The sequence below is a fragment of the Syngnathus typhle genome, linkage group LG1 (assembly GCF_033458585.1).
Source record: "Syngnathus typhle isolate RoL2023-S1 ecotype Sweden linkage group LG1, RoL_Styp_1.0, whole genome shotgun sequence".
Taxonomy (NCBI): Eukaryota; Metazoa; Chordata; class Actinopteri; order Syngnathiformes; family Syngnathidae; genus Syngnathus; species Syngnathus typhle.
This window is the reverse complement of record NC_083738.1, coordinates 28,384,137-28,396,760: the sequence shown is the minus strand read 5'-3', so window position 1 is coordinate 28,396,760 and position 12,624 is coordinate 28,384,137. Positions and strand designations below refer to the sequence as shown.

The window sequence follows — 12,624 nt, the reverse complement described above, 5'->3', positions numbered from 1 at the left end:
GTCGCTCCTGAGTATAAGTCGCCCCCCCACCCAAACTATGAAAAGAAAATGCGACTTATAGTCCGAAAATTATGGTAATAGCCTTATGCGGGATATTTCATTATTGTTCATATTACACAGTACCTTTAAAACGAAAAAGAAAAAAAAAGAGAGAATAAAATAGGAAGACAAAATTCAAAAAGTGCAACCTGAGCGACAATCAAGTGTCAAACAGAGTGTGTGTGTGTGTGTGCGTGCGTGGCCACTCGCCAGGCCCTCGCTAACGAGCCAACGCGGACCCGCCGACCTCCTGTGAGGTCATCGACTCCCACCTGCGCGTCCAATCGCGGGCGCCGCCACCAGCTCCAAGGATGAGTGATCGGCGGCAAGGAAATCTTTGCGACCTTGCCGAACATCCGCTCCCGTTCACAGCTCACGACGCCGACCCACAGTCATGCCTCGTTCCAAATGTAATACACGTGCGACGAGCCCAAACTAGCGACACGATGATGACATCATCAAACACTCTTGGATTTCCCGTTTGAATTCAGGCAGGCGGACGCACACACGAAGCAAGCGAGTCCTACCTGTCGATGATGACGGGGTCAGAAGGCGTCTCGTTTCGATTCCCGCAGCTTTTTTTGTCACAGCATCGGCTGGGGAGGAAAGACACGCATACGTTAAATGGAAATGGACAACAAAACAAAAGCGCACACACACACATTCATGTAAAATATACCGTAATTTTCGGACTATAAATCGCGTTTTTTTTTTCATAGTTTAGGTGGGGGGGGGGGGGGCGACTTATACTCAAGACCGATTTATATACATATATATATGTTTTTTTTCACTTTTTTGGGCATTTTATGGCTGGTGCGACTTATACTCCGGTGCGACTTATAGTCCGAAACTTACGGTATATATATATATATATATATATATATATATATATATATATATAATATATATATATATGCACAAACAAACCAAATTTGTGCAAAATGTGACGCTAATAATACTTGGCGTATTTGATAATATGACAAAATTGTTTAAAAACTGGTTTCCTAAGAAATATATTTGAAGATGGTAGTTTTTAATTTTCGGATTATTATGCTATGTCTACTTTCAACATTGTGGCACGCAAATGTGAGCAACATCTGGACCGCGCCCAGAAATCCGCCGCCGCCGTGCCACAGGACAGACGCCAAGCCGAGTGCCCGCGCCAACCCAAGCAAGTGTGCCAATAACACACACACACACACACACCACACACGTGCGTCCGTGTGTGTGTGTGCGCTGCAATCGAGACTGCAACTTTGACGTTTTCCGTTTCTGGATCAAGATCTGCAGTTTGGAATGTTCCACAAATATGAAATATATCTTTTTTTTTTTTCCCAACGTCAAAATGTCCCAAGAGAAGTTTCATAATCTTCCAATCTATGGGATCTCTCCGCTATTGCCCCAAATGCTTCTTTTTTTTTTATGACTCAACACACCGCCCGCCAGTCAATCATTATATAGCGCCTCCCCTGGGGGAAAAACGACAAAGCATCTCGGGCTAATTGTTGACGAGTAACGCGGAAGGAGCTTCCCGCTGTCCTCAAAGGCATCATGAAACATTCATGTGGTCAAAATCGCACCTCGCCGATTGGTGCGGGCCGCCACTCCACAAAGTTCCAGGAGACCAATTACGACGGGCACCCGCGGGTGCCGCTCAAGTGTCATCAACACGCCGGACCCCGGGAGCCCTGCCAGCCCCCCCCCCTCGGGGACACCCCTCGGCTCCCCGTCGAGTCTCCCTCGTCTTCCAAAGAGCAAAACAAACCGCCTTTGCTAATGACGCTTCCCCTCGGGCTGCTAGCACGCTAATGACTGACGCCAGCGCGCGTGTGTGTGTGTCTATGTGTGTGTGCTTGGCACGGGCTTTAGCTGTGAAGGTCATCCGCATTTCAAAACGTCCTCTTCTAACTATGGCTGTCTACGAAAAGACCTAAACTTGAGCTAGCATGCTACTTAAACATTTTGTGACACACACACACTTGCAAAGCCTGTTCACGACCACCAGGACTCGGCCAGGTGTGTGTTTGGGGGGGAACCAGGTCGCTCAGAGGTTCAGCCTGCAGCTGGCACGGCAGCCAGAGGTCAGAGGTCAAAGTTAGCATCTGACTCTCCTGCACTAGGGTTGAGCTTTGGAGCATCTGTTGCCGTGGTGACATACTCACTTTGCACGCAACTAGGAGTTGCACACGTGTGTGTGTGTGTGTGTGTGTGTGTGTGTGTGTGTGTGTGTGTGTGTGTGTGCGCAATTCCCGTGCTGAAGCAGTAAATGAGCATTAACGAGTCGGAGGAAACGTGTTGATTGGTGCGTCAACAACAAAAAGACAGACGACAGCTGCTGTTTGTCACTCACACACACACACTCACTGACACACACACACACACACACACACACACAGAGCGAGCATGAAGAAAGGTGGTACCTGCACATGATCTCGTGCGTGAGCAGAACACGACACATTTCCGGGTTCTTGTCTTGTCCCTCATACAAAATGGCCTGAAAATAAAGACAGGAAGAAAGAAAAGTGGTGAAAAGCTCGAAAAGCTTGGGCATGTTTAAAATAAGGACATTTCTGAAGTTCCACATCTTGGTATCAAATCTATTTTGATAAGCTCTTAACTAAATTTGACCCTCTCAATATCAAACCAGTGTCCAATTTGTGTGGTCCGCCATGATTGATTATTTTTTTAGCTTTTTTCAAAATGTGACATTTGCAAAAAAATTCCACTTTTTCCTTGGCAAATAGTGATTGACAGTTTGGCTGATTTTTATTTCTTTATTTTTTTTGGACAGATCTGACAAAGCAAACTATTTCCTGCAAAATCATCATTGATGTGTTTCTGCATTTTTTTTTCATTATCATTCTAAAATATTGTGCTAATTTTCAATGTCATTAAAATCATTGATTACATATATTTTTTTTTTATATATTATATATATATTATATATTATATTATTATTATTTATATATATTTATGGTTTTTTTGGGGTTTTTTTTATGTATACAAAAGATATATCCTTAGTATGTACACTCAAGTACACACACACACACACACAGCGAGAGGTTGTTTAACAGCTAGTCAATGAAGCGTATTCACTTGGGGGGGCGGGGGGTTCTGAGGGGCTTTCATCGATTGGTGCTGGCGACTCCAGCCGACCTGTCTGTCAGCATCGGGAGCGGGTGTGTGCGCATGTGTGTGTGTCTCCAGCGTGTGTCTCCAGCGTGTCGCGCGGTGCCGCATGAAGATTATTGATCCGCTCCACGGCGGCCGCCGTGTCGCCCACTTCAACAATCGATGGCTGACATGCCGACAGCACCGTCGGCCGGTGTGTGTGTGTGCGTGCGTGTGTGTCAGTGAGTAGCTTCCAAGTTTATGAGCACAATAAAAATGAGTCAGGCAGGTTATGATGATTGCTTAACGAGGAGGCGATGATAAATAATCACGTCGCCTTTCCAAGCTAGGTATGGAGACTCGCGAAAACCGCCGGAACTTCAAGTAAAGAAATCTGCTGTTGGAATCCGCCAAGTGAAATTCTCTTTTTGAGTCAGTTTGACCTTCAACCCTGAGCGGGAGGGACAAATGAGCCACTTTTAAAAAGTTGAAAATGCAGCTCACCTGTTTGGTCATGGAGTCGATGAGGCGCACGTAGAGGTCTTGTTCCGTCCTGATGCCTGCAGCAAACACACACACACACCTCCTTTTTATCCTTCCATGCCTTCACTTTCCATTCTTGAATGAAATGTATGAAACGGCGTGCTGGGGGAATTTCATTTGATTGCTCCGAATATGAAACTGACGGTCGTGAGATAAGTTCAGCACGTTACGTTCGTCTCTTCCTTTTCATCAAACGCTAAAATGGGAACTTTGTTGACGTGCTCACCATTGCTGTAGAGAAGTTGTAACCTGTAATGAATCCCGTTGTTGGTTTTCTCACCGTTGTACTCCTGCACACAATAACAACACGACGTCAGCAAACACACACAATGCAACGCACGCAGTTTCAAGACGACACGAGAAGAAAGCAACAAAGCGCACGCACTTTGTCTTTCTCCACAAAGTCCAGGTAGGACGTCCTTTCGATCTCGACGGGCTGCCCTTGGCGGTCGTAGAGGGCCAGGACGAAATGGAAGAAGTTGGACTTCCTCAGGTTGGACGGCGGCTGCTTCTCAAAATGCGCACGGGCCAGACCCACGCCGCTAACACACACACACAAATCAAAACAATGGTCAAAAATACATTGCCGTGATGTGGAAAATTCCCATTCCATCAAGACTGGCAGATTTCTTTTCCAATATTAAAAAAAAAATCTAAATATTAAATAATATATCTCGTTAATAATATGTAAAATATTAAATATGATATAGAATATTATTTCAAATATTATATATAATATTTATTCTCTGAGATTTTCTTCCCCATTTTCTGTAGACACCAGCCGGCAATACTCAATACATGGATTAAGTCCTCCTCAGCAGTAGGTGGCGCTATATTGCGGTCGTTGGACATTTTTTGTATGAAAAGTACAAACGCTAGCAGTACTCTGCATCCAATACTCATCTGAGAATTATTTTTCATATTTTCTAACACCAAACGCATAAATGTTAGCATACGTGAGCCTCGTTTTGGTTTGACACAGCCAAACTTTTTTTCAAGCCGGTAACATCCAAACTGGAAATTTAAAAGCGTCATAAATATGAATTTAAGAGATTCAAAAGTGGAACAAAACACCAAAATCGTGACTCGTTCATGGGCACCAAAAAAAAAATGGATTCAAACACAATAAAAGCAATTAAAACAAATATTTGAACACAACAAATGATTTGTAACAACACAATAATAAAGAATACGTTGAAACAGGAGGAAAAACATTTTCAACAAAAAATAAAACCAAACACACTAAATGCTCCAAAATATGCGCACACACTCAAAGTGAGGCCAACAATCAATTGAAACAAAGATGACAATTTCCATGTCTCCATGTCAAATGTCTTGTTAAACACACACACACACACACACAGGAGTGCAACGAAAGGTGTGTGGTGGTCCAAAGAGTAATTAGTGGTTAATTGCAGCATGACCGGGGCCACTCTAGTGAGGGGCGTGTCCTAATTAGAAATGACACGCTCCATTAACACACACACACACACTCCCTGATAACACTGCCATTACCGGGCCAAAGCGGACCACCACCACCATGCACAAACATCTTGGTGGAACACACACACACACACACACACACACACACACACACACACACACACACACACACACACACACACACGCGCGCGCGAAGACTTTGCTTTGAAAGCAAGCGTGCGGACTTGCGCCAAAAGCCTGATTGTGAGTTCGTGTGTGTATGTTTGTATGTGTGTGTGTGTGTGTACGCTGACCCATGAATGAAAGTTGAAAAGATGAACATTATTGCAACCACATGATCAGTTTGAATTGGGGATTACTTTCACGATTGCGTCGATTGTTTCTCCTGACTTGATGATTCTTTTTTTGAGACGATGATTCTTTCGATCATAATCAAATGAAATATTAGCAATGGATTTGTACCTGTCATATCAGTGTGGTCAGATAATTAGAAAATATTTACTTATATCTAATGATTATATTATAAAATCAATGTGTTATTTATACACCCAATTACATGCATGCATGCGCGTGTGTGTGTGTGTGTGTGTGTCTGTGACATTTAATGGCATTTATTGTTACTATTATTATGAAATGTGTTGCCATGAATTATTCATAATTAAAGCGCTTTTATTTGGGACTGAGAGCGTGCTCTCGCACGTGCGCTCGCACAGTAAATTTAAATATGTACATAAATTTATAATATACATGTAGCAAATAATTTGTCATACATAAATACAGGCGTGGCAATATACATACATAAATGTATATAGTGTACGATTGATAATGTACAAAAAATATCATTTGTGTCTCTATTTCTATCAATTGATATAAAAGATATACGTGTAAAACTACAACGATGACATTTGCTGGCTTTGACACTTCATTGCAAATATTCAAATGTCTGAAAAGTTTCTTCTAATGGACAAAAAGTATGAAATAAAATGCATTTTGCTTATTGAAACGCTGAAATCAATTCATTGAAATACAAACGAGGCGAATTTGACGGTTTTCATGCCACCATTTTACCATCCTGCCATTTCTCAGGGTGATTCTTTTCAATTCCACAGACAAGATCAAAACTTTTTTTCCCCCCCCCCGAGGCAACCTATCGATCAGGTTAAATGATTTGAGTTATCGAATAACAATTTGAATTATTTGTCGGCCAACTGAATCCAAAATTCATCTGGGACTTTTTGTTGTCGTCATTTTGTCACTTGTCATCTGCAAGCGAGTGACAAGTGAACCAAAAGAGCAATCAAAATTTCCGACCTCAATTGGCCAATCCCAAAGGGAACAAAAGTCGCACGCTGACCTCTGCGCGGCCGTGTTGGCGTCGAGGATCCCGGCGCCGGCCATCCAGGACCTCACGGGGGTCATGCCGGTGGGGAGCGGCTCCTCCTTCATGGTGAGACCACCCCGCGGGAGGCCGTCCTGGATGGAGAACATCGCCGCCGACCCGCACCAGGAAGACCCGGAGTAATCCGTCACGCACCTGGATGACGACGGCGAGGGACGGGGGAGGGAGGGACGCTGGCCGTCGGGGTGGGGCGGGCGGGCGCACCAAAGGGACCTTCTCAAAAACCAGGGAGTCCCGATCCACGGCAGAGTCCGGAAGGTGCGATCCCTCCGGAGCGATGATGGAGATCTTTGAGAGCTTCAACGCTCCACGCCGCCAACTTGGAGGAGGAGGAGGAGGGCGGCGGGAGCCGAGCAGCGGGGCATCCCCGAGGGGGTGCGAGCGTTGCCGTGCGGTGCCGTGCGGGGGGAGCTCGGATGAAGGCGACCGGCGGCCACGGGAAAAGTCCAAAGACAGAAACAAGCTTTGATAGAACAAGACTCGCCTTCAAAAGGAGGTCCGCGACGCCACCGAGAGGAGGAGTGATGGGGAGGGGGGGGGGGGGGGCTAAGGCGAGGGGGTGGGGGGGTTGAGGCGGATTGGCGCTAACAACCCCCACCCCCCCGGCCCCGTCCCCGACGCATCCCGGGGGAAGAGCTCCTTCCTCCTCTTCTTCCTCGTTCTCCGGGACGGACGCTCGGATCTCCCGCGGGACCCGAGGGGGCGTGCGCTCCTCTCCGTATACGGTAGCCTCATTTGAATACCGGTGCCGTCCCCGCCTCCCATTGGATGTCTCGGCCCGCTCGGCGCTCCGCGTGGCCGTGCACGCTGCAAAAAATGCCGCGCAAGTTGGCAGGGTCACGCAAATTGGACGGCAAGTGGAATCCGTTTTGAGCGGAGGAGATCGGAATGAGGGTGGGACAGGAAATGAAATTGGCTGAGCAGACCTCTGGCATGGACGTTTGGGCGCTTGGGTTGTTTGAAGGCTCGCGCAGGGGTCGCCTCTGATTGGCTGTCGGCGGCTGCGACATCACAGCCCACGCTGCAAAAAATGTCACGCTTAGAGCAGAGCGCCTCGAATCCCGACAGTAGAAATGTCAAATGGTTTGTCCTTCAAGTTGACGATGGACTCGACTTTGTCAATCTTTCTCCTCAGAAAGGGACAGGAAGTGGAAGAAGCTGAGATCCAAATGGAGCCCTTTTTTGGAACGTTTGGTGTTGGGCAGATGAAAAAAGCAGAGTTGGATGAAACGGAACACGTGGCGCATTCTTATAAACAGTGATTTTTTTTTTTTACCCGACTGTGTTATGACTTTTTTTTTCTCCTCATAATGATGTCATCACACATGTACACTGTCGCATGTTGAAGCTAAAAAGTCACATTTAACATCAAGAAATACTTACAGATTTATGTTTTTTCTCTCGGCTAAAGCTTCCAAACGTTTTTGTTGTACTTTTTTTTTTTTTTTCCCTGACAGGTTCCTTCCATAAAGAAAGCACAACATCAACAAAAGACTCATTTGGAGCTAGTTTTTGTTTGGCGCGAGCGATTGAGAGATGAAAAAAGGAAGACTGCGCCATCTTGTGGTTCGACCAAGAACTACAAAGAATGGCTCCACATAGGACGATAGGGCACGAAATTTGAAAATAAAAACAGGTCCTGTTTTTATTTGTATTTTTTTTAGTCAAAACATTGAAAAATAAAATATTCATTAAAATAATTTAAAATAGTTAAATATTGATTTAAACTATTTAGATATTTATAAGTGAGGATATTACGGAGGGAAACTCTTCCAATGAGTGAGTGACATCATCGATGAGGTCAAAGCGTTAGCTTCATGACTTGATTATCCTGCGCTTCTCAACTATTCTTTCAAATTCCCTATTTTTGTGACCATATCAGAAATAAGCCGTTATGGCTAGCAAGCGTCACGATTGTTGATCATGTCAAAGTTCCATGGACTGCCAATGAGCTTGCTGCAAGACGGACGCCATGAATTTATGCAAGATAACGTGAAATGACACACAAAGGCGGCTTCAGTCACGACAGGCTGGGGAGGGTTGAATGAATGAATGAAAAATGGGGACTTGTGGGGGGGGGGGGGGAGTCGCAGCTGCACTGGGAGCCGCTGGGACCAGTACCGCCAGCGCCAGCGGCACCAGCAGCACCGTCAGACGCCGCACCATGAAAAGGTGAAAGGTACGTTTATTTTTGATTGATGGTCGGTCACATGTTCTAAAAATGTCAGGAAAAGCCTGCCGGAACATATCGACTTTATTAATCGGACGCACTTTGAACTGCTGATTTCCACCGATATGAGAATTCAATTCTAAGCACCGATGTAACTTTTGTTGTCGTTTTTTCATTCCCCTCCCAAAAAGATTTTTGTTTTTTAGTTGAGCTACGGTTAAAGTCTCTTAGTCATCTTACAACTCTGAACCGACGAGTCATGAACGATTATAGTTTGAAATCACCGTACCGGGCGGGTCACGCTAACTTCTCAAGCCGGTCGTCATCCGACTTGTGTCCCGCCCGCCACATTCTTGTCCACACCCACCTTTCACGCACACGCCGTCACGCAACCCCATGAACTTTGTCAACGTGGCTTTTGTTCTGTAAGGTTCCACAAGACAAAGTCGGTTTGTGCAGGCAGGCACGCACACACACACGCAGAGGCACGCACATACAGAGAGAAACACTTGGAAACAAATTCACAAACAAACACAAAACACATATATACTGACATAGACAAAGATAAAAACCACTGCACAAAAGACAACATTACACAGCATTACAAAGACATTACACATGTAATGCACACAAAATCAAATACACACACAGCAGCTCATATACACGCACAAACAAAGTCACGGAAAAAGCGCAAAGATATCACAAGCACACGAAAATGTACATTCGGGATGGAGGGGGCAACCGTTTGTATCAGGGGGGTCAAAGTCATTTTTTGGGCGGGCCACATTGCTTCTTTCGGAGGGCCATTCTGACTGTCAACCCAAATCAATGTATGAGCACCTCAGATGAGCTACAAAACAAACGGACAAATAACTCCTTTTCAAATCAGACGAGCAAGAACTGGTCAAATAATTAAAAAAAAAAAAAGATACTATTTAAAGTTAAGACAATTTGCAATTCTAGTAATGACACACGAATTTGATCAAATGATGTGGCAGGCGGGCGGGCGGGCCCTATCAGGCCCCCGGCCGGGCCTTGACTTTAGGGCGCATAGCACCGCACATTTCCTCAACACGTACGATAAAAATAACATTTGCGGGTTGTTGTTTTTTTTTAACCAAGGCAATATTTGATTTTAAATTTCCAATGCATGTAGAACAGAAACAATGCTCAACTACACAAAGCACCTGCCACCATTGGTAAAAAAAAAAAAAAAAATTCAAGCTACCGCAAAGCGCCAAAGCAACATTGAGGGAAAGAAGTCATTTTCACAAAATTCAATTTGCTCAAACAATTCACTTGTATATCTTCCTACAATGAAGAAGTCGGCTGGCCGGCTGACTCACCTGTGTCAAGTCTGCGGCCGACGTCGGTCGTCCAATTAAGCCGCCGCCGCACGTGATTGTAAAACGCTTAAGCTCCGTGCGGTAGCCATGACACGCACTTCTTCACGAGTTCAGCTTCAATGCCTGAAGGCGGTGCTCAGCGATGACTGCCACCTTGTGGTTAAAACCGGTACGACATACGTCCAAACTTCAGCAACAAGAAATGATTGTTTGTTTCCATCTCTGATGCACATAGACACTTCAAATAAAAAAAATAAAACAATTTGGGTTAAAAATTGGACTGACCCAGGAAGTTGGGTGACTCTGCTATCCTTGCTTGTCCCAACCTTAATGGACTCAACTTCCTCCCATACCTCCTCCCATGCTCAGATGATAAGCCACTCCCACACGGTGCCGCTGCTGAGCCCGGCGGCCGAGGGCTCGGGCGAAGGGCAGCGCCGCCGCCGCGTTCTTTCCAAAGACGGGCGCAGCAACGTGCTGATCGAGCACGTGAGAGGGCGCCGGGCCCTCTACCTGCGCGACCTCTGGACGACCTTCCTGGACATGCAGTGGCGCTACAAGTTCTTCTTGTTCTGCGCCACATTCGCCGGCACCTGGTTTCTTTTTGGCTTGCTGTGGTATCTGGTGGCCGCCGTGCACGGCGACCTGCCAGGTGAGTGGAACGCTTAGCGGCTGGCGTGAAGCACAAAAATGAAAAAAACGTTCTCCCTTCAGACTCCGGCTGGGCCTCCAACCACACGCCGTGCGTGACGGAGGTGCGTACGCTGACGGGCGCCTTCCTCTTCTCGCTGGAGTCGCAGACCACCATCGGTTACGGCTCACGCGTCATCACGGAGGAGTGTCCGGGCGCCATCGTGCTGCTCATCTTCCAGCTGGTGGTCACCATGGTGATGGAGATCTTCATCACGGGCACTTTCCTGGCCAAGGTGAGCCATGAGCGCCGGGCGGCCGGCTGACCACCGGCGCCCCCGTCACCCGTTTCCTGTGCCGGCAGGTGGCGCGGCCCAAGAAGCGCGGCGAGACGGTCAAGTTCAGCCAGCACGCCGTGGTGTCCACGCACGAAGGGTGGCCGTGTCTGATGGTGCGTGTGGCCAACATGCGCAAGAGCTTGCTGCTGGGCTGTCAGGTACCGTCGAGCCTTGCAAACGCGCCATTTCTACATTCGGAGTATGACGACGCGCTAACTCGCTCGTCCAACCGACGCGTCGCAATAACATCTCGGCCGTGTTGCCGTTCAGGTGACGGGGAAGCTGCTGCAGACGTCGCTGAGCGAGGAGGGCGAGGCCGTGCATTTGGACCAGCGCAACGTTTCCTTCCAGGTGGACACGTCCAGCGACAGCCCCTTCCTCATCATCCCGTTGACCTTCTACCACGTCATCGACGACCGCAGCCCCTTGCGAGACTGGGCCGCCAAAGGTAGGCCCGGCACGAGCAGGTGACCCAATGCAGGATGAGCATGAGCTAACCCTAACCCTAACCCCTCCGCTCATCCGTTTGCACTAGGTGGAGGCTGGGCGGCCGACTTTGAGCTGCTGGTCATCATGAGCGCCACGGTGGAGCCGACGTCGGCCACCTGCCAGGTGCGCACGTCGTACCTCCCCGACGAGATCCTCTGGGGCTACGAATTCCCGCCCGTCATGTCGCTGTCCACCTCGGGGGGCTACGTGGCCGACTTCACTTTCTTCGACAAGGTCGCCAAAGCCAAAAGCCCGCCGCCGGCGAAGGGAGGGACGGACCTGGGGAAAAAGAGACCGGAAGAAGACTACAGGGGAGAAGGGCGGGGCCGAGCGAGGCGGAGCCAAGACAGCGGCGCGCTAAGCATGCGGATCAGTAACGTTTGACTCGGACACAGGAAGTGGCATCATGGACTCCCTCCCACCTGGTTTTGCTTGAACCACTAACAAGACACTAAAGTCATTTTCGGAAACTATATTACTTTCAACATTAGCATTTTACATCCTCAACGTAATAAAGTCTCGTTTGAGACGCGTGTCCTCCTCAACAATTGCCTTTCCGTATCTGACGAGCGCAACTTAGCATATGCATGCTGTCTGTGTTTCTCTGGCCATCTTCTTATTTGTCTCTCTTATCTGTTTACCTCTATCAAGCTGTCTTCTGCCAGCTAGCTAACCAGCTAGCTAGCTAGCAAACAGCTAGCGAACCAGGCAGCTAGCTAACAGCTGGTTAGCCAACTAACCATCTAGCTAGCTCGAGACTATGGGTCTGTCTGTGGGTGGATCTGTCTCCTGCCAGCTAGCTAACCAGCTAGTGAGCTAACCAGCTAGCTAGCTAGAAGACACTACACATCTGTCTGTCTGTATTTATCATGTATCCATCTAGCTAGCTAGCTAGCGAGTTTGCGACCCAATTCGATTGACCCAATGTTGGTTGATATCCGTGTCCAGGATCTGGAGCTGTCTGGCTAGCAGCTGTCGATCAATCTTCCTATCCATCCATCTGTCACACTTTCTTCCTAGCAGTCCATCTTACGTACAACTAAAGACTTTCACAGTCCCAGACACACAACTGAAAGTCGGAAGGGAGTTTTAGTTTTATGGGGGTCACAGAGCGCT

General features: G+C 47.3%; 2 protein-coding genes across 7 annotated transcripts in view; one reads left to right on the top strand and one right to left on the bottom strand.

Moving 5' to 3' along the window:
• LOC133160882 (transcription factor COE3-like) overlaps positions 1–6,995 on the bottom strand; it is a 29,869-nt gene extending 22,874 nt beyond the window's left edge. For all 5 annotated transcript variants that reach the window (XM_061288963.1, XM_061288981.1, XM_061288999.1 and 2 more), the window contains exons 1-6: positions 6,491–6,995; positions 4,079–4,235; positions 3,920–3,983; positions 3,655–3,710; positions 2,460–2,533; positions 567–635 (exon numbers count right to left, since the gene is read on the bottom strand). In XM_061288963.1, coding sequence (XP_061144947.1) covers positions 567–635; positions 2,460–2,533; positions 3,655–3,710; positions 3,920–3,983; positions 4,079–4,235; positions 6,491–6,624 — 554 coding nt within the window. In that variant the 5' untranslated portion in view covers positions 6,625–6,995. The remainder of the gene's footprint in view (positions 1–566; positions 636–2,459; positions 2,534–3,654; positions 3,711–3,919; positions 3,984–4,078; positions 4,236–6,490) is intronic.
• A 1,632-nt stretch (positions 6,996–8,627) lies between these two features.
• Positions 8,628–12,220, top strand: LOC133160902 (ATP-sensitive inward rectifier potassium channel 10-like). 2 transcript variants are annotated; one of them, XM_061289013.1, is made up of 6 exons: positions 8,628–8,714; positions 10,421–10,703; positions 10,766–10,977; positions 11,046–11,177; positions 11,290–11,467; positions 11,555–12,220. In XM_061289013.1, the coding sequence occupies exons 2-6, from the start codon at positions 10,421–10,423 to the stop codon at positions 11,890–11,892; spliced, it is 1,143 nt and encodes a 380-aa protein (XP_061144997.1). In that variant the 5' UTR covers positions 8,628–8,714; the 3' UTR covers positions 11,893–12,220. The 2 variants fall into 2 exon arrangements, with proteins under 2 accessions (XP_061144997.1, XP_061145003.1); XM_061289019.1 differs by having other exon boundaries at positions 8,633–8,707.
• Positions 12,221–12,624: the final 404 nt, after the last annotated feature.